The 23,265-nt window shown below is 39.6% G+C and overlaps 2 protein-coding genes across 4 annotated transcripts in view; one reads left to right on the top strand and one right to left on the bottom strand.

Moving 5' to 3' along the window:
* The window catches only part of Sirt1 (sirtuin 1), a 20,029-nt gene extending 17,686 nt beyond the window's left edge, over positions 1–2,343 (top strand). For both annotated transcript variants that reach the window (XM_021204930.2, XM_021204929.2), the window contains one exon: positions 92–2,343. In XM_021204930.2, coding sequence (XP_021060589.1) covers positions 92–420 — 329 coding nt within the window. In that variant the 3' untranslated portion in view covers positions 421–2,343. The remainder of the gene's footprint in view (positions 1–91) is intronic.
* A 442-nt stretch (positions 2,344–2,785) lies between these two features.
* Positions 2,786–23,265, bottom strand: part of Herc4 (HECT and RLD domain containing E3 ubiquitin protein ligase 4) — a 74,080-nt gene continuing 53,600 nt past the window's right edge. Inside the window, exons 16-26 of one of the 2 annotated variants that reach the window (XM_021204519.1) lie at positions 19,938–20,057; positions 16,258–16,281; positions 14,095–14,193; positions 12,515–12,682; positions 12,001–12,144; positions 8,833–8,999; positions 8,561–8,627; positions 6,580–6,662; positions 4,650–4,833; positions 3,884–3,986; positions 2,907–3,407 (exon numbers count right to left, since the gene is read on the bottom strand). In XM_021204519.1, coding sequence (XP_021060178.1) covers positions 3,199–3,407; positions 3,884–3,986; positions 4,650–4,833; positions 6,580–6,662; positions 8,561–8,627; positions 8,833–8,999; positions 12,001–12,144; positions 12,515–12,682; positions 14,095–14,193; positions 16,258–16,281; positions 19,938–20,057 — 1,368 coding nt within the window. In that variant the 3' untranslated portion in view covers positions 2,907–3,198. Of the gene's footprint in view, positions 3,408–3,883; positions 3,987–4,649; positions 4,834–6,579; positions 6,663–8,560; positions 8,628–8,832; positions 9,000–12,000; positions 12,145–12,514; positions 12,683–14,094; positions 14,194–16,257; positions 16,282–19,937; positions 20,058–23,265 lie in introns of both variants that reach the window. The other variant, XM_021204521.1, reaches the window with a different exon arrangement.

Below are 23,265 nucleotides of genomic sequence, written 5' to 3'. Positions count from 1 at the left end.
AAAAAAAAAAAAAAAAAGAATTGAGTTCAATAGTAAGCCAACAAGTTAGTACTTAAAATTCAAAGTGTTATTTTTTACTTCTGTATTTCAGGTAATCAATACCTGTTTGTACCACCAAATCGTTACATATTCCATGGCGCTGAGGTTTACTCAGACTCTGAAGATGACGTCTTATCTTCTAGTTCCTGTGGCAGTAACAGTGACAGTGGCACATGCCAGAGTCCAAGTTTAGAAGAACCTTTGGAAGATGAAAGTGAAATTGAAGAGTTCTACAATGGCTTGGAAGATGATGCCGATAGGCCTGAGTGTGCTGGAGGATCTGGGTTTGGAGCTGATGGAGGGGATCAAGAGGTAGTTAATGAAGCTATAGCTACAAGACAGGAATTAACAGATGTAAACTATCCATCAGACAAATCATAACGCTATTGAAGCTGTCTGGGTACAGGAATTGCTCCACCAGCATTGGGAACTTTAGCATGTCAAAAATGAATGTTTACTTGTGAACTTGAACAAGGAAAACTGAAAGATGTATTATTTATAGACTGGAAAATAGATTGTCTTCTTGGATAATTTCTAAAGTTCCATCATTTCTGTTTGTATTTGTACATTCAACACTGTTGGTTGACTTCATCTTCTTTTCAAGGTTCATTTGTATGATACATTCGTATGTATATATAACTTTGTTTTTTGCCTAATGAGTTTCAACATTTTAAAGTTTTCAAAAGCCATTGGAATGTTAATGTAAAGGGAACAGCTTATCTAGACCAAAGAATGGTATTTCACACTTTTTTGTTTGTAACATTGAATAGTTTGAAACCCTCAATTTCTGTTCTGCTGAACTTTTATTTTTAGGACAGTTAACTTTTTAAACACTGGCATTTTCCAAAACTTGTGGCAGCTAACTTTTTAAAATCACAGATGACATGTAATGTGAGAAGGAAGTCAGCGCCATGTCTGGAGCACTCAACACTTGGTGCTCAGAGTGTGACGCGTACTTACTGCATGGTCTTTGTACTTGCTGCAGACATGGTAATGTCCAAACAGGCCCCTGAGACTAATCTGATAAATGATTTGGAAATGTGTTTCAGTTGTTCTAGAAACAATAGTGCCTGTCTACATAGGTCCCCTTAGTTTGAATATTTGCCATTGTTTAATTAAATACCTATCACTGTGGTAAAGCCTGCATAGATCTTCACCACAAATACTGCCAAGATGTGAATATGCAAAGCCTTTTTGAATCTAATAATGGTACTTGTACTGGGGAGAGTTTAATATTTTGGACTGTTGTTTTTCCATTAATGAGGAAAGCCTCTTAGGTAAAGCTCCGAAGTCCTAAGATACATTGTAGCTCACCAGAAGTACATCTTTGCCTGTTGAGGGTTTGGTGTGATGTATCCCCAAGGTTGCATTATGGAAACTAGTTCTTATTTATTTAAAAGCTTAGCTTGCCTTAAAACTAGGGATCAATATTTTGAACTGCAGAAACTTTTAGCCTTTCAAACAGTTCACACCTCAGAAAGTCAGTATTTATTTTACAGACTTCTTTGGAACATTGCCCCCAAATTTAAATATTCATGTTGGTTTAGTATTTATTACAAAAAATGATTTGAAATATAGCTGTTCTTTATGCATAAAATACCCAGCTAGGACCATTACTGCTAGAGGAGAAAAGTATTAAGTAGCTCATTTCCCTACCTAAAAGATAACTGAATTTATTTGGCTACACTAAAGAATGCAGTATATTTAGTTTTCCATTTGCATGATGTGTTTGTGCTATAGACAATATTTTAAATTGAAAAATTTGTTTTAAATTATTTTTACAGTGAAGACTGTTTTCAGCTCTTTTTATATTGTACATAGACTTTTATGTAATCTGGCATATGTTTTGTAGCCCGTTTAATGACTGGATTATCTTCCTCCAACTTTTGAAATACAAAAACAGTGTTTTATACTTGTATCTTGTTTTAAAGTCTTATATTAAAATTGTCATTTGACTTTTTTCCCCCGTTAACTTCCATTGTTCATAGCATACTAGCCCAGTAAGGGTTGCCATCATAACACATTTGTTACCTGTGTTTAACCAGACTGAGGGTGTTGGTTTTCTAGTGTCAGACCAGAGTGAATCCAAGGCTGGCCATGTAAAAGACAACCTGGCAAAGAAAGCTAAATGCGCTAAGTGGGGATATGGTTTGATGGACTGGTCTGTGGTTCTCCTCCTACTCCAATTTGGAAAGGATGAGATGAGATGACAGTACAAATAGCCAGAGCCTCACCTTGTAGTACTAGGCATGTGGCATAGTGTAAACACTGCTGGGTGTGGTGGGCATGCCCACAGTAGGTGACATAGGGACTAACTTACAAGATCTGCATTTTTAGACATGAGTCCGTTTTAGTAAATAGCTCAAATAGCCTCACCTCAACAATTCAGAATAGTGTTGGCTGCAAAATGAGATGGATTAGATTTACAAGAGTTCAGCAGTAGAGTGCATGCTGCTTTTGTGTGGTTCTCAGCCTGTGACTCGGATGCCTGGCCTTTGGCTCCTGCAGCCATCCACATGGTACACATAACACAAACCACCTAAGTTTTAAGTCACAGTTTATAATGTGGGATAACTAAGCAACGCACCATGTTTAAGATCTCAGATTTCCTAAGCACTAAAAATTTAATGATGCAGCATCAGTTTAAAGTTGTAACTCACCATTGTTTCTCACAGTGGCTTAAATCTCAGGACTCAGAAGGTAGAGCTAAATAGAATCTGCAAGTCATTGAAACCATAGAAACTACTGGTATCTGAATGTCACTATTTTATTACAAAATTTTTATTTACAAAATGGAAAAATAATCAAATGACTATCGGCAGGCCATCATCGTCTTTCCCCAGTGATTGAAGAAACATTAAGCAACATTTCCATGCACCCACACATCAGGTAATTTCTGAAATATGCAAACTCTTAAAATTCCTGTGAATAAAACTTTAATGTATTCACAATACTTTTATGTTTATGAGGATGGGACAATTCATGGTTCTGTACAGTTTAGTATTAATGCTCAGTTTTTAATTTTTGGCTTTCATCAGTACAGTAGTGAACAATTTGTAAGTAAGAATTACAGAAGTAACTCTCACTGTGCTGAATTCACAGGAAAAACACAAGTGGTTTGATGCCTTTGCACTACACAGAAAAGTCAGAACTCCAAGGTCATATTAAACTGAAGCCTTCATTGTGATCAATAGCTTGGATCAGTTTACATCGTAGGGTTTCTTTCTCTGTATATTTTGGGAGATCTAGAAGATTAAAACAGGTATGGGAAACCGGGAGATAGCTCTCACCACCACCTGTTGACTGGATGACTAGTTTCAGACTCTTCATACCAAGAATGGGAATTCGATCACTACCTGTCAAAAATACTGCCAAGGAAAACAATTTAGACAACACAGTCTAGCTTTGCGTTCATTATTTTAAAGGAAGTACTCAATACTCGATAAACAATTACAAAAACATTTAGAAATCCTTTTTTGGAAGAGCCATTTAGAAAACTGGTTAAGCTTTCTAACAAGTTTCTGAAGTTCTCTTCTAAAACTTGGGTTCTTCTAAAATATGGGTCCCAGGGACTGAACTCAAAGTGAGGCTTCCCTTGCTAAGCTACGTTCCCAGTTCTCTCTAGTCCTCCAGCACTTTCTTTGAATCTCAGGCAATTGCAGCTTGAGTTCTATAGATAAAGCCACAACTATAAAGGCTTCAGGGGTCTGACACGGCACACCCTTCTGGCCTTCCCAGACTATACATTATATTCTGCACAGATACACTATACATGTAAATAAAAATCTTAATAAAGACTAAAACTGAGCTAATACTTAAGATTCTTGTCTCAGAATATACTTACATAGAAATTGTTTCTTCTTCTCTAGTGGTAATTCATGAAACACTTCCCAAAAAATTTTTATAGTGGGATGGTCTGCCCAATACTCTCCTTTGTATTCTGTATTCTAAAAATAATACAACCTTTTATTAGCACTAAGGAGTATTCCGTGAAACCTATCATGTTAAACTATTGCAACCCTGGTATTTACAATGTGAAGATACTCCCCAGAAAGGAAGCACAGACCCATCACCTTTGTAAGAGTTTACTAAAATAGAGGTTTATTAAATACCAACATGGGATTGAGTAAATGTTTCTTGTACTATTTTCAGGAAGACAAACCAGAATGTTTCTACTAATTTTTCCCCCCTTTTAAAACAAGTGTTAAGAGCACCACGGCTTTTCCTTTTTATTGTTTAAACAATTTTTTTATTAGTTATTTTCTTCAAATGCTACCAAGGCTTTTCCTTTTGTAGTCCCCTCCCACCATGGTCAAGTTTAACACTGGGATTTGGTAGAAAAACAGGAAACAAAAGTCTTAATTAAGCATGGGTAGAAAGTCATTCAGTCTTGGGCTAGGGATCCTATAGCACATCTCCCAATCACCTCACCAGTGCCACCACAGAGTGCACTGTAGGCAGGAGGGGCAGGAGGGGCAGGCAAGTGTCTAGAATAAGCACAGCAAGGAGCTGTGGGAAGGGCAAAAGCACACACAAGGGCTAGATTTCCAATAATAAAGCATAGGCTTGCTTTTCCACTCTGACAAGTAAAGAGATTGGTTTTTCCTTACCTTCTCCAGTTCTTTCCAATCATAATTTGTATTCCCAATAACCATAGCTTGCAATTCATTAGGCTGGAAGAGCAGAAGAACTTTTCCTCCACAGACCTTATGAAAGCCCGCATGGAAAGCATCAAATAAAGATGCCACTGATTTATTGAATATGTAATCCACATAGGCATCAACAAACTCCTGCCTAGAAATAAAAGCCAGGCACAGATGCAAAAGTCACTCGCACCATTTATGGAGAATACCCAATGCTTATCATTACAATTTTGCTCCTTCATTTCTTGCTATTTTCAACTAAACTCGGAAAAATGAGTAGAGTTCAAAGGGATACCATCATTATGGGTAAAAAGAAACCAATCCCAAGCCACACTAAACCATAGCTAATTCCTTCATTAAAATAAACCAAACAAGCAAACAAAAACATCTTAAGATGATCTTGAAAGAATGCTGAATAACTATTTCTTAGGAATAAATATTGTATAGACTCCTTAAAAACAAAGGGACTGGGGCTGGTGAGATGGCTCAGCAGGTAAGAGCACCCGACTCTTCTTCCAAAGGTCCTGAGTTCAAATCCCAGCAACCACATGGTGGCTCACAACCATCCATAACAAGATCTGGCGCCCTCTTCTGGAGTGTCTGAAGACAGCTACAGTGTACTTACATATAATAAATCTTTTTTTTTTTTTATTTTTTATTTTTTAATAGCATAAAGAGCATTTATTGCTAGATATAAACACAGGGCTACAAGTTAATAATGTAAGGACCAGATACCAGTTCCTACAGTTAACAATGCAGTAATCAAGGAAGGTTAAATTCGCAATTGTCAATTTCACTTCATTTTAAAGTGACCTCTTATGATGCAACAAATCATATTAACCTTCTCCAACAATAATGCTAGGAAAAGGTTAGCCATTCCATTTCTAGTGCCATTGATACTACTCAAGGAATAAAAGCAGGCTGTACTCCATGAGTTAAGTTTGTTGTACCCTTGACACTGGCCCGGACAATCAGATTTGATGATCTGTTCTTATCTTTCTCATGAAGCTCATTCTTTTCCTCAGACCTTACTTTAGCCTGGATCTTTAAAAAAAACAAACAAACAAACAAAAAAAAAAAACCCACAAAGGGACTGAAAATCTACTTATTCTCAGTAGGACGGAGCTGACCCAGGGCTCTAACTTCCTCCCTCCCGCCCAGAAGTTAGGGCAAACCAGCTGTTGAACTGAGTATTTTTCGATGATTTGGGAATACTTTGAAATTATTTGATAGCCAGTTACCTTATTCTGAAAATATTTTTCATTAGAAATAGCCTAGAAATAATCTCAAGTGCCTTATAGACAGGCTTTAAAACAAAAACAAACCAAAAAAACCCCACAGGGTCTCTCTCAGAGACCAGGATGTCCTCAAACTCAAATCAGACTGCTTCTGCTTCCTTAGCATTGGGATTCAAGGAATGCATCGCCATTGCCTGGCTCCCTTCCTTATTAGCATTTTCTAAGACTGAGTTTAGTTCAGCATCTGAACTGCTGTTCTACAAAATAAACTGGTGTCTTCTGGGTATTCCAGTCCATCACTGCTTTCTCTGATTTGCTAATCAGTGGCCATCATTTCCTTTCAAACCATGTTTGCTGTTGTTTCTTCTCATTTCTCATTTGTCATGTTTGTTTTGTTCCTTAGAGCTTAAAGGTGATTTCACGAGCAAAGGCATATTACTTTCCCAAATGTTATGGTTGGTTGGTTGTGTTTCAACTATGAGACAGGGCATCATTACACAGTCCTAGCTGGGTCAGAGACAGCTGCCTGCCTTTGCCTCCTGAAGTGCGCTACCATACACAACGTACAATAGTGTTTTCTTTAAGTGGTGGTATTTTTAGCAATATTAGAAAATGCCCACTAACCCTGGTCATGGCTTATCCCAGTGCGATCCACTTACCGATTCTGTCTGTTAACAGCAGTGTCTGCGCCATTCAGAACCAGCTCTTTTACTTCTGTTGCACCAAAGTTCTCAACTGTGATCTAGAAATTAAAAAAAAAAAAAAAGNAACATTTCTCATTAAATATACAAACTAACAAATATGAGTCAAAACTATGCTACCAAGAGCCTACTCACAAATTTTTTTGGGGGGTGGGGTGGGGAGGAGTCCAAGTTTTTTCAAGGCAGGGTTTCTCTGTATAGCCCTGGCTGTCCTGGAACTCACTTTGTAGACCAGGCTGGCCTCAAACTCAGAAATCCGCCTGCCTCTGCCTCCTAAGTNCTGGGATTAAAGGCGTGTGCCACTACTGCCTGGCTTTTTTTTTTTTTAAGATGTATGTATGTATGTATGTATGTATGTATGTATGTATGTACGTATGTATGTAGATGAGTACACTGTAGCTGTCTTCAGANACACCTGAAGAGGGCATCGGATCCCATTACAGATGGTTGTGAGCCACCGTGTGGTTGCTGGGAATGGAACTCAGGACCTCTGGAAGAGCAGTCAGTGCTCTTAACTGCTAAACTATCCAGCCTAGTTAATTTTTTAAACTTCCTCCCACACTCCTTCCTCCCTGTCCTCCTGGGCCCTGCCTTGGCAGAGCAAGCAGTATAAAATCAAGAGTCTCTCAGAGGGCAGGGAGCCACGCTGCAGAGATGATTCTGACAGCAGACCAGCTAGCTGCCTGGAGGACGCTTAGACCAAAGTCACTTGGAAAGGACATTCTCCACCCGACCCTAACCCTACAGGCTGTGCAGTGCAGTACGCTCCAGGGTCCCAGCTTTTGTGACCTGTGGCTGGATAGGGTCATTCACTTTGGAAACACACCAGGAACCATACGTGTAAAGAAAACTGGTGCTGCCTTCATGGGAAGCCATCAACTGAGGTGTGGAGGTCTGTATGTGCAAATGTGTATCAAAGTACAGGGGCCTGTGGAGGCCAGAGGCATGGTGCCATGTACCAAATGGAGTGCTATACACTGAACTTGGGTCCTCTGTAAGAGAAATAAGTGTTCTTCTCTTGCAGCCCCCAGTAAGATTTTTCTTGTGAGAAAAAAGTAAAATAATGCACTGAATTTCCTTGCAACAAACTGAACATTCCAATCTTACAATGATCTAAATTCTGGCAAGATGGCTCAGTAGATAAAAGTGCTTGCTTGTGTAAGCCTGACAACGTGAGTTCAACTCCCAGATCCATGGTGGAAGGACAGAAGTGACAAGTTAAGCAAGCATGGACGTCAGTGAGGAGAAGAGACATATACTGGACAAATCCATCTATTAGGCAGTCTTAAGTTCATTAGTAATGCTGTCTTTAACCTTCCCATCTTTGATCATTCCTAGCCATAGGCTCAGAATGAATCCCTGACTCTCCTAAGTTCTTAATTAGCAAAGTACCTAATTATTGAAGGCACAAAGCAGGTGAAAACAATGACTGACATGCAACTATTTCAGTTTTCCTTATCTGTAAATTAAGGATCCTCATAGGATCGGTGTGGATAAAATGAAATAATGCATGTATTGTGGCTGGCACATAGTAAAAGCTCAATAAATGTATCGTGGCTGGCTGCTCTCCCAGTGAACCTGGATTCAAGTCTCAGTTCCCACATAATAGCTAACAACCATCTCTATGTAACTCCAGTCCCAAGGTGTGTTGTGCCCACATAATCATGCAGACTACCCATAAAATATACATCTGAAAATGTATACATTTTGATATACAAAAAAAAAAAAAAAAAAAAAAAAAACCTGCATCAGTGGCAGAGGCAGGCAGATCTCTTTGAGTTCTAGGACAACCTGGTCTACAGAGCAATTTCCAGGACAGCCAGGGCTACAGAGAACCCCTGTCTTGGTAAACAAACAAAAAACATTTGCTCTATGGAAGAGAGAAATCCTAAAACACAGCTGTTAGATAACAAGACCAACCTCCTTCTGCTCATCTTACCGTAAAGTTTAGACAAAATGTTTCCTCTATGTCATCTTCTGGATAGTCCAGCAATTGCTGCATGCTTCTGCAAACAGAACAAAACAAAATACCACCGAGTGCGTCTTTACAGTGAAACATTCGCTCTTCCCGACAGCTCTGCTCATGAGGTAGCACACATGGGCTTTGTTAGCAGAAACAAGGCAGCACAGCACGGAGGTCTCCAGCAGGCAAGCCTGTGCAGTCCTCTCCTCTCAGCCTCAAGCCCTCCTCAGAACTTTCTAACCACTGACCTCCCGACAGCTGGCATCAGCTCTTTCAGATCATCCAGGGATGGCTTCCTTTTCAGTAGTTTCTTATATAAAGCCAAAGGAAAATGGAGGTCCACAATAGTAAAATTATAAATTGCTAATCCACAGATAACACCAATTAAGTGGAACAAGTCACTGTCTTCAAATGTCTAAAACACAAAAGAAAACGTGAAAGACTTGTCTTCCAAGCTAAACCGCGATTTTTAGTACAAAAACATTCTCCATAGTAAAAAAAAACCCCCAAAACCCACGAATATACAGAAAAGCAACCATTGAGAAAGCAGCTCATTCCTATTCCTGCCTCCTTGGCATGAACATCACTGTGTACAGTTCCATGCAATGTACTTTCTTTTTAGAAATTTGTCTATTAGTGGCGAGTGGGAGTATTTAACGTTAAGAAATTAGCACTGGAATTAAAGGCATGCTCCATCATCTCAGCCTGGAATTTAAAAACAAAAAACCAAAAACAAAGATTTACTGTTTTAGGGATTGTGGCCTTTGGGAGGCAGGAGGATCTCTGTTAGTTCAAGGCCAGCATGGTATATATAGCCAGTTCCAGGACTATCAAGATTACAGACACATAGTTTCACAACTGACTTTTTCCCCCAGAAACAAAAGCACTTCCATGTCGTTAAATATTAAATGTGGGCTGTTAGGCTTGTCTATTATGGACATGGCCCTGAGTCTGATACCCAGAATGGGTGGGAATGAGACGATGGTTGACAGACAACAAAAGCAAAATACCTTTAAAGAAAATTTGATGGGGGGTTCTGGTGGCGGGATCGGGAGAACTGGGAAAGGGGATAACATTTGGAATGTAAATAAAGAAAATATCCAATAAGAAAAAAAATCTAAAAAATAAAAGAAAGAAAAGAAAATTTGTTCTTGGTATGTGTATATGTGTGCATGTACATGTGCAAGACAACCCTGGGTATCATTAAGAAAGCTAGTCACCTCCTCTGAAATACGGCCTTTCACTGGTGTAGAGTTCAGCAATGAGTCTAGACTGTCTGGCCAGTGCCCCAGAGATCTGCTTTGACTCTGCCTTCACAGCAGTGGGGTTACACATATATACCTCCTTGCCTAGCTTTCTGTTGTTTGTTATTTTTCTGAGGCAAGGCCTGGCCTAAAACTGAATTTTAGATGTTGCCTAAGCTGTCCTGAAACCAACTAGCAAGCGCTAGGATTACGGGTGTGAGTCACTAGCCTGACTATGCCATGATTTTTTTTGGGGGGGGGTAGGGGGGTGTAAAGAGTCATTTATTTTATATATATGGGTGTTATGTCTGCATATAGATCTACTCACCAGAAGAGGGCACTGGATCTCATGGGACTACAACAGTTATAAGTGGCCATGTGGGAACTGAACTCAGGACCTCAGGAATAACAGCCAGTATTACTTAACCCTTGAGCCATCTCTCCATAGCACTTATGCCAAGCTTTTTAAGTGGATGGATGTTGGGGATCAAATTCAAGTCTTTATGCTTCTAAGACATTTGCTTTATTCCAACTGAGCTATAAACACAACTCTTAAAACAGTAATTTTATTTTTCAATTGAGGCGAAGAGAGCTAGACCATGCCTTTAATTCCAGTGCTAAAGAAGAAGCACGTGGACTTGTGAGTTGGAGTCCAGTCTGGTTTAGACAGGGAGCTCCATGCTACTTAGAGGTACATAGTGAGACCATGTCTCAAACCTAACAAAAGAAAACAAAAACAGACAACATACATTCAAGTTATGGTGCTGGCAGCTAGGGAGGCTAAACTAAGAGTATCAGGAACTCGGCAGGGGTGGTGGCACACACTGGCAGAAGCAGGGGATCTCTGTGAGTTAAAGTTCAGTCTGGTCTACATAGAGTTCCAGAATAGCCGGGGCTACATAGAGAGACCCAATTTCAAAAATAAAAATAAAACAAGACAAAAAAAGAAAACGCAAAAGGAGTTGTGAATAAGAAAGGAGCGGGTGGCAGCAAGCGGGGTGTCTTCCAATGTGCCTTTTTCTGTAAGTCTGAGTTACAATTATGCAAACATTTTATATACTTATAAAACTAAATTACACTAAAATAACAAGTCAAAAACCCTTAAACATGTACACATTGATAAACTAACTATAATAATCAAATTAATAGAGTTCAACTATTTCAAATGACAGCAAACATTACTTTTATATCTCTACTCACTTTACCTTAAAGATGAAATAAACGACACAATAACTTAAAAGTGTATTTACTTTCATGTACATCATAATATTGGTGCTATTGTTTGGCTCTATTTTTAAAGTTTTGAGCATTTTGGAGACTGCATAGTGCTGAGGATGCTTGACAAGAGCCCAGGCAAGAACCCCTGAAGCCCTCAATAGACAGTACAATGTGGAGGGGCATCAGTAAAGAGAACTGCAACAAACAGAAAACACAAGACCAAGACCTAGGCTGCGGCCACTGGAGGGCGCCAGCGAACACTTGGACAGGCCCATGAGCTGGATGCCTACCAAATAAGGCCGAGTTATTTTTCTCTTTCTGAGCACCCAAAACGGTGTAATTCTAGTGCAGTAGTTTGTTGCATCAATAGCTGCTATCCTACAAGACAGCCTTCAAAAAGACTAAATGTACATATAAAGAAATCTTATAAATTTATAACATAGGCAACTCAGAAATTTTTTACAAAATAGAATCCAAACATTTTCTGTAAAGGACCAGCTGGTAACATCTTAGTCTTAGGGTCCTAGTAACTATCAACTCTGTCTCTCATGCACACATGTCAAAGCAGTCATATCCCACAGGAGGCTTCCTGTATTAACATATGTGGTGGGAAGATCTGGCTTACTGCTATAGTTTACTGGCCCTTAGTAGGAATGAATCATAAGAGTTCAGTGATCTCTAAAGCTAAATTAATTCTCCCCAGCAGAGAGGCTAATAGCGTAATCACCATGAAATTCTCCACACTGAAATACTCAGAAGGAAAATTCAGTATTATTTTAAAGCTGATCGTTCTTCAATTTATTTTAATTTGAAATGTGTAAAACACAAGACTGTGTTTTGACAATAAATCTAAAAGTTTCTAATTTCAAGCTGTAATAAAGCAGACCTCTGTCTGACCAGAATATGTTAGAAACAAAGATCTAAAGAGATAATTGTGGTAGATGGGCATATTACCTTATCTGAAAACCAAATGAGCCTGGAATCTTCGTAATATCGAAACATGCCGTATTTAGGATCCAACAATTCCCTCATGATAAGCAAGAAAAATTCTTTGCGTACACCTCCTGCGTCCACAGCATCTTCTCCAACAAATATAACCTAAAAGAGGGTCATGTGAACACCGAATAGACAATGAAGGACCGAGAGTGCATCTCAGAGACCTGTAACACACTAGTCACTGCTAACGAGTCTCAGCAACCGATAATTTATATAACTCGGTGATCAGAAGCAGCTGTTGCTCTCGCAGATGGCCCAGGTTTGGTGCCCAGAGCCCACTTGGTGGTTCACAGCCATCTGTAACTACAATTACATAGGATCTAACCCTCTCTTCTGGCATGTACATACTGCACATACATGTAAGCAAAACATACATAAAGAATCAAGTAAATCTGTAATAAAAAAAACACAAAGTATTTCAAACACACACACACAACCTAGTACAGCTTTTACAGAGAAGTCTCTTGATTACCTTGAGTGGCTTTTTATAATCTATATTCTTGGTTTTCCTGAGGACTTCCATTGCATCTCCTACAATATTCTCTCTGCGAACAACTAGAATTAAGCAAGGATTCACAGACTCGATCACTGGGAGAAAAAGAGAGGAGACATTCTGCCTGTGGGCCTGGTCAATGGCCATCTAGAAAACAAACACAAATCAGAATTTTATTTTACTTTTAGGCAGTCTTACTTAACCTAACAGTGCTATGAAGCTGAGCGTGGAGGTTTGGATGTGAATAGGCCCCACAAGCTCATGTATTTGAGTATTTAGTTCCCAGCGGGGGGCTATTCAGGGAGGATTACAAGGAGGTGTGATCTTGGAGGAGGACACAAGTCACTGAGCATGGGCTTTGAGGTTTCAAAAGCCCACATCAGGCCCAGCCACTTCTGCCTGCAGATTAGGATACAAAACACTGGAGCGATGCCACTGCTGTCTTTTTCTGCCATGGTGACTCACCCTCTACAACTGTAACCAAGTCCCCAATTAAACGCTTTCCCTTGGTTCCCTTGGAAATTTCCAATTGCTGAATGAGAGCTGGGATCACATGCAAGCATCACCATACCTAGCTAACTTATTTATAACTATCATAAAGTCATGAGTTTCACTGTGATATCACATATATATAAGTGTATGTGTGTTTATGTATGTACAAACACATATATATGTATCCCTCCCCATAAAACATCCCCAGCCCCGCCACCAATATATATGACCTATGGGATGGTGAGATGGCTCAGCGGGTAAGAACTGCTCTTCCAAAGGTCCCGAGTTCAAATCCCAGCAACCATATGGTGGCTCACAACCATCCATAACAAGATCTGATGCCCTCTTCTGGAGTGTCTGAAATCAGCTATAGTGTAATTACATATTATATATATATATATATATATATTATATATAACCTATGACCAACCTCGAGGTAATTTCCCACTCTTGCCGTCCTTCCTTTTCCGAGCTTGAGTCTCTGTAGTCTAGGCTGTTCTAGACCTTGCTATATAGACCAGGCTGGCCTCTGAACTCACAGAGCTGAGATTAAACGTGCGTGTCACCATGCCAGGCTCAGAGCATTTTTCATTTAAGTGGTGAATTGCCTCCGCTCCCATATTGAACTTTTTATCTCACCTCTAGTCCCTGCCATCTTTTCTCACATATGTAATTAAAGGGCAAAGTGGAGCCAGGCTTCTAAAACAATCTAACCTGTTATAGTGAACCTGATGAAATTGTTTGGAAAGATGGACTAATATAACAAAGGGGGTTTATCATTTTTGAAGGTTTAACATGAATAAAGGCTGTTACTCTATTTTTATGACAGCTCCTTGTTACCTAAGCAGCTTTCATGTTTGTATGTCTCATGTAGCAATTCTCATAGCTCCACAAGGCATTATGCAAATGACAGTCTAAAATGGCACCCCATTATTATCACCAGTGTTTCAAATACTTAAAAACAAAAACAAAAAAACAAACCCCAACAACACAAAGACAGTTTTTTTGTTTTTTTTGTTTTTTTGAAACAACATCCCCAAATCAAATGACCACTGCACATCATTTACCTGCATCTGCAAGACTGCGTCTGTCTGGAGCAGAGTAGTTTTTGCCTGGGCATCAAATACAAATGGATATGTACAAATTGTCACTGGGATATCTGCCAACTGGAAATAAAGAAATTAACTTATCAGTTCAAGCTGGCTCTGGTGTGTGGGTGCTGTCATTTTTGATAAAAGTGATTATCACATTCTTGCTCATTCAAGGTATGGTTAGAAGTTTTCAAAAACATTCATTTTTGACTACTGGATTTTCATTCTGCTTGCTAATGAACTCAAGGCTTTGTGAATGTTAGGTAAGTGCTCAATTGCTGAATTATATCCCCAGCCCTTTGTGTTTTGAGCCCAGGATGACTACAAACTCTTGAATTTGTACCTTCACTAGGATAACAGTGTGTACCACAAGTAAATTTAATGCAAAGATGGTACTGAAATAGTAATCCCCAGGTGATCTGTTTCTTTTGGATTTTTTGAGACAGGGTCTATCTACACGGCACTGGTTGTCCTGGAACTATGTAAACAAGGCTGGCCCAGAATTTAAGAGATCCACCAGCCTCTGCTTCCTGAGTGCTGGGACTAAAAGCGTGTCACCATGCCCAGCAGAAAAATCTACTTGGTATGAGTATGTAATGCATGCAGGCATCACACATGGCACCCATGTGGATCGGAGGGGATCCTTTCCTTCTGTCAGGCGGTCCCAGGGACTGAGCACAGGTTGTGAGGTTTGGCAGCAGGCACCCTTATCTGCTGAGCCGTTTAAATCTGTTTATTTTGTGCTTCTCTGTGAGTGCACACACGCCATCGGCGTACATGGAGGTCAGGACGGTGTGCAGTAGCTGTTCTCTCCTTCCAGCATGTGGGTCCAGTGGCAGATACCTCCACCCACTGAGCCACCTCCATATTCCCCTCTTCATTTCTATATGGCATCACTGTGGATCTCTGCTTAGCTCAGTGGTTCCAACCTTCCTAATGCTGCTACTCTTTAATACAGCTGCACATGTTTTGGTGACCCCCAAACATAAAGTTATTTTTACTACTTCATAACCACAGTTTTGTTACTCTTAGGAACTGCAATGTAAATTTTCTGATATTTCCAACGATTTTAGGCAACCCCCATGACAGGGTCAGTTTTGACTTCACATGTTGAGAAATGCTGGTTTAGCTCCTACAGGGAAGGTGCAAACAACATTTCAAGTCAGTCTAAGCCCTAACCGTGTTTTCATTTCCCCTCCCCCAACACAAAGTCTTACACTGCTGGGGGTTGGGTATGGAGCCTTGTGTGTGACAGCAAGAACTCTAGCACTGAGCTGTGTCTGATACTAGCCCCAGCCTTTTATATTTTCCTTACTGAGGAAACAAGCAAGCAATAATTATATAATGTGACCTAACTAATGTTCATTAGTTCAAGTAACTAGGAAAATCATACTCAATAAGCCAAAACAAAGCAAAACACCACTGAACAGCACAACACAGAAGAAGTAGCAATCCTCCAGTTCTGAAAAGGAAAGCACAGCCGCCCACTGTTCAGGTCAGACTGCTACAGCTTTATATACTAAGGGGACACACAACAACAACAATCTGAGTATCAATTATTAGTTTAAAAAATAGATCATTTCACTTCTGTAATATTTTGATCTACTAGGTAAGCATTTATAAAATTTTAAAATAAAATTTATTTCTCAGAACATACTGTATTTTATATTGGGAGACAAGAATAGAAAATATTTCAAAGTAACTCTTGATAGAAGGTATCATGAAATGGTAAGTAACATCATTGTTTTGTTGTTGCTGCTGTTTTGTCCTATGACAGAGTCTTACTGTGCAGCTCTGGCTGGTCTGAACTCACACTATGTAGACCAGGCTGCCCTGCAACTCAGTTATCTGCTTACGTCTGCATATCAAGTGCTGGGATTAAAGACACATGCCATCACACCCAGCAACAGGCTTTAATTCAGAAAACTCCTCTGAATTGTACAGGACATCCTGATATTATACAGGGTAATTTCTATAGAGTCAACTTTTAAAACCAACATAATATACCTATTTAAAACCAGATATGTGTGTTTGTGCACATTAAAAAATAAACAAAAATTCACACTAACGACATATTTGACTTTTGACACAGGAAAGAACACCCTTCGTGACTCTGAAACTGTTTCTCCCCAGACTTACCTCATTTAATCCATGGCTGACGTCCTAAGACAGCAGTACAGAATGCAGCAATGGGGAAAGAGGGGTGTTAGTGGTCTATTTCTAGTCAACACAGAGGTCATATATTTTGCTACAGCTGAATATTAGACACTCTATCAATTGAAAATTTCCACACATGCTCATAGTTCTCAAAGTACTACAATCTTCAGAAATATTCTATTGAATTTACCCTTGGTGGCTACTGAAGAATTAATTTTTATAAAACATATAGCGTTTGCCCTGGGCTATTCTGGGTCTTTGGAATGCCTAGGATCTCTAGCTGCTGACAATGTAAACCATGTAATTTATGATGCAGATTTCAGCCATCAAACATCAGTCCTGCCTTCAGGAAGTTCAGACCTGGAGCTGCAGAGAGCCCAGCAGTAAAGAACACTTACTGCTCTTCCTGGGGAGCAGGGTCCAGTTCCAAGCACCCACATAGACCCCCTCAACCACCTGTAACTTAGATCCTGGGAATCTGATGCATCTGATTTGACCCCTGTGCACATGCGCAAGCACACACACACAGGCACAACACTCACACATGCAAGATTAAGAAAGCTAGCCACCTTGTGGGAAATGACTGACACCCAATAAAAACACTGAGTATTTTAGCCTCATTGCTTAGCAATCCTGAGCAGTATCAAACATCAATGCCAGGTACCCATTTATGACTTTCCCATGGAGGAAAAAACCAGATGCTCTGCTACTGATACCTCTCCTAGAGTCTTCGTTATTGTCTTAACCTGACTAATTTTAATCTGTATCCTTATCCTACAACAAACTGCACTTGGCTATGTTGTAGTTCTAGTTCTGTGAACTTTACAACAATGATAGAGCTGCCTTAGTACAGAGTGGGGTATACCCCTTCCAACTTGGCAAATGGTAGCAGAAATAAGGGTACCCCCATGTAGTTTTCCTCTGTTTTTTTTTCCCTAAATTCTATCATGCTTTTGACAACTGAGAAGAATGTCCCACCTGTTAAAATATCAATGTGTCCTCTAATGCTGTTCTATCCTGATATTACACCTGCCTATATGTCAAACTACATCTAGCCATAACTGAATATGTCAGATTGCTATTTCAATGAGCACATACAATCAAATTAAATTCCCTAGGACAAATTTAGACACACAGCCCAATACTGAATAAGTAAGATTTATGACCTACAAATATTTAACATCAAAGATGGAAAAAAACCTCATTTAACTCAACAAAACCACTTAAGTTAAATTTCAATGTAACACGAATATAATAAACCCAGCATGGATGGACCTTTCCTTTCTTTTGAAATAGAACCAGCAGAGTGTACCTCTGATCATTTTGCCTCCACTTCTTGAATGCTGCTTTTTAAAATATATCCAACCATATATGCAGGTCATCATAACTTTGTAGTTGTGTGTGTGTGTGTGTGTGTGTGTGTGTGTGTGTGTGTGTGTGGCGGGGGAGGGAGGTGCATCCACACCACAGTAAATGTGTGGGGGTCAGAAGGTAACTTGTAAGACTCAGTTTCTTCCACCACCTGGATCCCAGGGATTGATATCAGGCCACCAGGTTTGGTGGCAAGTGCCTTTGCTTGCTGAGGTAGCTCACTGGTGCATCAGGAAGGGAGGGAGGAAAGGAGAGAAGAACAAGAAAGGGAAGAGAGAAAGGGAGGGAGGAGAGAGACAGCTTCTGGGTGAGAGTACAGATAGATGGCTCTTGCAGAGAAGCCAGGTTCAATTCCCAGCGTGCATTCGGTCCCTCACAACCTCCTCTAACTCTAGTTCAGGAGGGCACAATGCCATCTTCTGACCTCAGCAGGCACCAGGTCCATAAACGCAGCACAGATACATACACAGGCAAAACACCCTGAACACATAAAATAATAAAAGTATTTAACATTTTTAAATTATGTGTATGTCAGAGTCTGAGTGCAGAAACGTAAATTGGATCTTTTGGGAATGGAGTTACAGGTGGCTGTCAGCCATTACATGGTGAGGGAAACTGAACTCAAGCCCTCTGGAAGAGCAGCCAGTGTTCTAGCCTTCTGAGCCATCTCTCCAGCCCCTTATCCAAACTCTATCTAGCTCAGGAACTGTGTACAAGTTGCAATGGTGTCACCAGCCTATAATCCCAGCACAGGGAAACAGAAGCACAAGTTTTCCAAGGTTAAATCCAGCCTAGAGAGAGCAAGAATTTATCTTCAGAGAAACAACTCACAACCCCATTAGCCAAATTAGTATTCATGCTTGTGTATATATACATAAAAATACATGTTCACATATATGTACATATTTGTACTTGCATACAAATGGCCATATTATCACAAAATAGTCTGAGTATCTTTAGGATAGTCACTAAAACTTTACTAACTATGAAAATGACAACCAACTCAGCATTAAGACTACAATGAATATATGAATGAATCTTAAAACTTCAGGAATAAGGATATCAAAAGTTCTATGTAAATACAAAAGTGTGATGAGACGGGCGGTGGTGGCGCATACCTTTAATCCCAGCACTTGGGAGGCAGAGGCAGGCGGATTTCTGAGTTCAAGGCCAGCCTGGTCTACAGAGTGAGTTCCAGGACAGCCAGGGATACACAGAGAAACCCTGTCTCAAAAAACCAAAAAAAAAAAAAAAAAAAAGTGTGATGAACTCTCTTTAAATCAAAGAACTAGATGTAGTAGTACATGCCTTTAATCCCAAAACTCTGGAGGCAGAGGGAGGTGATCTCTGTGAGTTCAAAGCTAGCCCGGTCTACATGGTAGGTTCCAGACAAACCAGGGCTGTCTTTAAAAAAAAAAAAAAAAAAAAAAGGAAAGTTAAGGAAAAGAAGCCAGTTTCTTGCAATAATATTTACTCAGTGTCATGTTCATTTCTAAATGGAGAGACAGTAACTATAAGATAGAGAGAAATGAGGAAAAAAGAAACCAAAACTATAGCCCTTTATTTCCTCTTCTTATTAGAAAACAGCTAACGGGGCTTGAGAGATGGCTCAGCGGTTAAGAGCTGACTGCTCTTCTGGAGGCCCTGAGTTCAAATCCCAGCACCCACATGGTGGCTCACAACCATCCATAATGAGATCTGATGCTCTTCTGGTGTGTCTGAAGACAGTTACTGTGTACTTACATATAGTAATAAATAAATGTTAAAAAAAAAAAAGAAAGAAAACAGCTAACACCAAAATAGCTCCGTAATGAGCTATAGTTTGATATCATTGAAACTGTGTGCTCAGATGAGTTTAGGTGAGAAGACTACGAAATTTCAGCAAATATTCAAACAGAGCAATAGTTGCTTGCTAAAAAGAAATCCTAGTAAGACAGCATTTGTCCCACCTTGGTTAGAAGACAGGCTGTCTACAGATGGTTTTACTGTTTTCATCAGGCTGCCCCAGAACAGACTGCCTGGGCAACTAGAGTGCTGAGACTCCAGGAGTGGCCACTATGTTTGGTTCTCATACGATATTAAGTATCTGTTACTTAAGTGACTAAAGTTACTTTAAAATAATTAAACCTATTAAATATCTGTTAACTTGTTACTAAGAGCTATCTATGGAATGCATTATTTTAAAATAATGTACTTGGAATAAAAGCTATGAAAATATGTTTCCTAACTGTTCCTTTTGCATTGTACAAACGACACACAGGTTCAGTCACAAGGTGAGAAGACAGACGTACCACTCCATAGGCTTGCTGCTGGACCCAGTTGATATAGTCATTCCTTATGTCTATCAGCTCTTGGACTTCATGGATGTAAAACTTGTCGTACTGAATAAGCTGTCCTGTTTTCTCATTTACCTTAAAAGAAAAGAAGTAAAATCAACATTAAATTCAGCCTGTACTTTCTGTTCTTAAATAGAAAAAAAGGCTTTGGAGATTTCTTTAGCTAATTTTCTATTAAAAACAAAACAAAACAAAAATTACTCAGTACCTACTATACATGAAAAATCCTTATCAACTGTTTTAGGATGTGATATATCTACTTGTACTCAGTTACGCCAAGTCTAGAAATAAATCCCTTTATAACCACAATACACTATAAACCGTAAAAGCCAGAAACTACATGGCCTTCAAGTTGGCAAAGAAGAACTAAAGAGTAACAGTAACAGATAAACGCTATGCTATCTGATGTCTGGGCAAGCAAACCTTTGTGTTATTTTTCACTCTTGCTGGTCTCTTTGCTTATGGGAATGCATACCACGTGTGTAGGGTGCCTTTGGAGGTCAAAAGGTGGTGTCAGAGCTCCTGGAGCTGGAGTAACTGGCATTAGAACACAACCTGACACGGGTGCTGGGAACTGAGCTCGGGCCCTTTAGGAGAGCAGTAAGTGTTTCTTGTTTTGTTTGTTTATTTTTATCTTATGTGCACTGGTGTTTTACTTGCATGTATATCCGTGTAGATCTGGAGTTACAGACAGTTGTGAGCTGCCATGTGGTTGCTGGGAATTGAACCTGGATCCTCTGGAAGAGCAGTCAGTGCTCTTAATGACCAAGCCATCTTGCCAACCTGCAGTTAAGTGTTCTTAACCACTGAGCAACCTCTCCAGCCTGGTTATGTAAGGTGGTGTCAAGATAGGATGTAAAAGCAAGGCTGCAGACTCCATGGAGAGAGAACCAGGTACACAAGGAAAGCCAGCCCACAGTGATGAATACCACTGTAACCAAGCAACCTGGCTTCCTCAGCAACCCTGGGACAGACGGCAAGGTGTCTTCTGCCATGTAATGCACCAACAACTACATACATTTTTATCAAGGAAAGCAACTAGAAGCTGATAATGTCGTAGCATACAAACTCTAGCTTACGGAGAACAAAGAGGATGGACAAGCACAATCATGAAGGCCCTTGCTGTGGACCTGGACCTTTCACAACACTCACCACAACTCCCCAAAAGCAAAATGAAATGCAAATGAAGGGTGAAAGAGGGGGCAGGTATTCTAAACTGAAGGAAGAAGAAAAAAAAAGTTGTGCCTGGGGGCTGGTGAGATGGCTCAGTGGGTAAAAGCACCCGACTGCTCTTGCGAAGGTCCGGAGTTCAAATCCCAGCAAGCACATGGTGGCTTATAACCATCCATAACAAGATCTGACTCCCTCTTCTGGAGTGTCTGAAGATAGCTACAGTGTACTTACATATAATAAATAAATAAATCTTTATTAAAAAAAAAAAAAAAAAAAAATTTTATAAAAAAAAAAAAAAAAAGAAGTTGGGCCTGTAAAATGGGCTGTGGGGTAAAGGAGCCTGAACTCATGACGTAAAGGCTGAGAACCACTCTTACAAGTTGTCTTCTGGCCTATCCCATGATAGCCCAGGCAGCTCCCACCCTCAAAATGAAGTTTTAAAATAATTCTTTCAAAGAGACCAGAGAAATTCTAATGGTAGGTATAAAAGTCATCATGCTGACAGTAACAATGACAAATTCTTGACCACAGATAATAAAACAGCTACCTAAAAAATGCTGTACATCACCAGGATATGGTTGGCACATACACTGGGATTCAGAGGCAGGTGAATCTCTGAGTTGGAGGCCAGCCTGGTGTATAGAGTAAGTTCTAAGACAGCCACAGCTACAGAGACAACCTTGCCTCAAACAAACAAACAAAAAACCAAAAAAGAGAATTACTAAAAATAACCATTTACCGAAGTCATTGAGTAAACATTTAATATTTGGGGCTGGAGCGATGACTCAGTGGTTAAGAGCACTGGATACTTTTCCAGAAGTCCCTGATTTCAATTCCCAGCAATCATGTAGTACACAACCATCTGTAATGGGATCCCACGCCCTCTTCTGGCTTGTATGCAGATACAACATTCATATACATGAGATAGATAGATAGATAGATAGATAGATAGATAGATTTTTTTAAAAGTTCAATACTTAAACATTTCAACTAAATTCTCTATCAAGAAAGCCTTGAAAATGAAACATTTAAACTATATACAATTAAAAATATGAAATACTGAACATTTAAAAAAAATTTTATTTCATCATTTTATGTGTATGAGTATTTTGCCTACAAGTATGTCTGGACCATATGCATGTCTGGCGCCCATGAAAGGCGAGAAGAGGGTGCTGAAAATTTAACCCAGTTCTTTTCAAGAACAACAAGTGCCTTTAACCACCAAGTCACCTCACTAGATAGATGCCTAGAGATAGATACATCCCCCTTCAAAGGATGTATAAGACCTATGAAAACTATAAAACAGTTGAGAGGACACAGAGACACACTGATTAAAAAGAAAAACTGATCATGAACCGCAAAGGAAAATAACAAGACTTGACAAACAAAAGTACACAAATTTTAATTGGTATTCTGTTTTAAAGAAACAGTAACAAAGTATATCCTGCTATAACTGAAGCAACCTAAATATGCATAGACACTTTAGGATTATAATTCATTTCCTTACTAGAAATGATTTTATTGTTCGGTAGATAAACACTGGTTTTTGTAGCAGAACTGAAATATGAAAGAGTGTCCAATGCATGAAGGAACAGAGGTGGCTCAGGGTTGAGAGCATTTGCTGCACCTACAGAGGCCCTGGGTTCTGATCGCAGCACCCACATGAAGTCTAACAACCATCTGTAACTGCAGCTCTAGGAGATCTAAATGCTCTCTTCTAGTCTCAGTAGGCACCAGGCATGCATGTGTCTATGCACATGGTCCATAGATGGACACGTAGGGCGCACAGCTATATGCATTAAAAATTAAAAAGAATAACACATATAGTATAGTCTCAAAATGTTTCACAGAAATGTACACATACTAACATAAAAAAAAACACAACAGGTTAACATTTGATAAATCTAAGAAGGGGAATATGGGTATTCATTATATTTGTCTTACAATGTTTCAGTATGTATGAAAACAGTTAATATAAAAACTGAAGGGGCTGGTGAGATTGCTCAGTGGGTAAGAGCACCCGACTGCTCTTCCACAGGTCCAGAGTTCAAATCCCAGCAACCACATGGTGGTTCACAACCATCCGTAACAAGATCTGACGCCCTCTTCT

This window comes from Mus pahari, chromosome 9 (genome assembly GCF_900095145.1).
Source record: "Mus pahari chromosome 9, PAHARI_EIJ_v1.1, whole genome shotgun sequence".
Lineage (NCBI taxonomy): Eukaryota > Metazoa > Chordata > Mammalia > Rodentia > Muridae > Mus > Mus pahari.
This window is presented reverse-complemented; position numbering and strand designations above follow the sequence as displayed.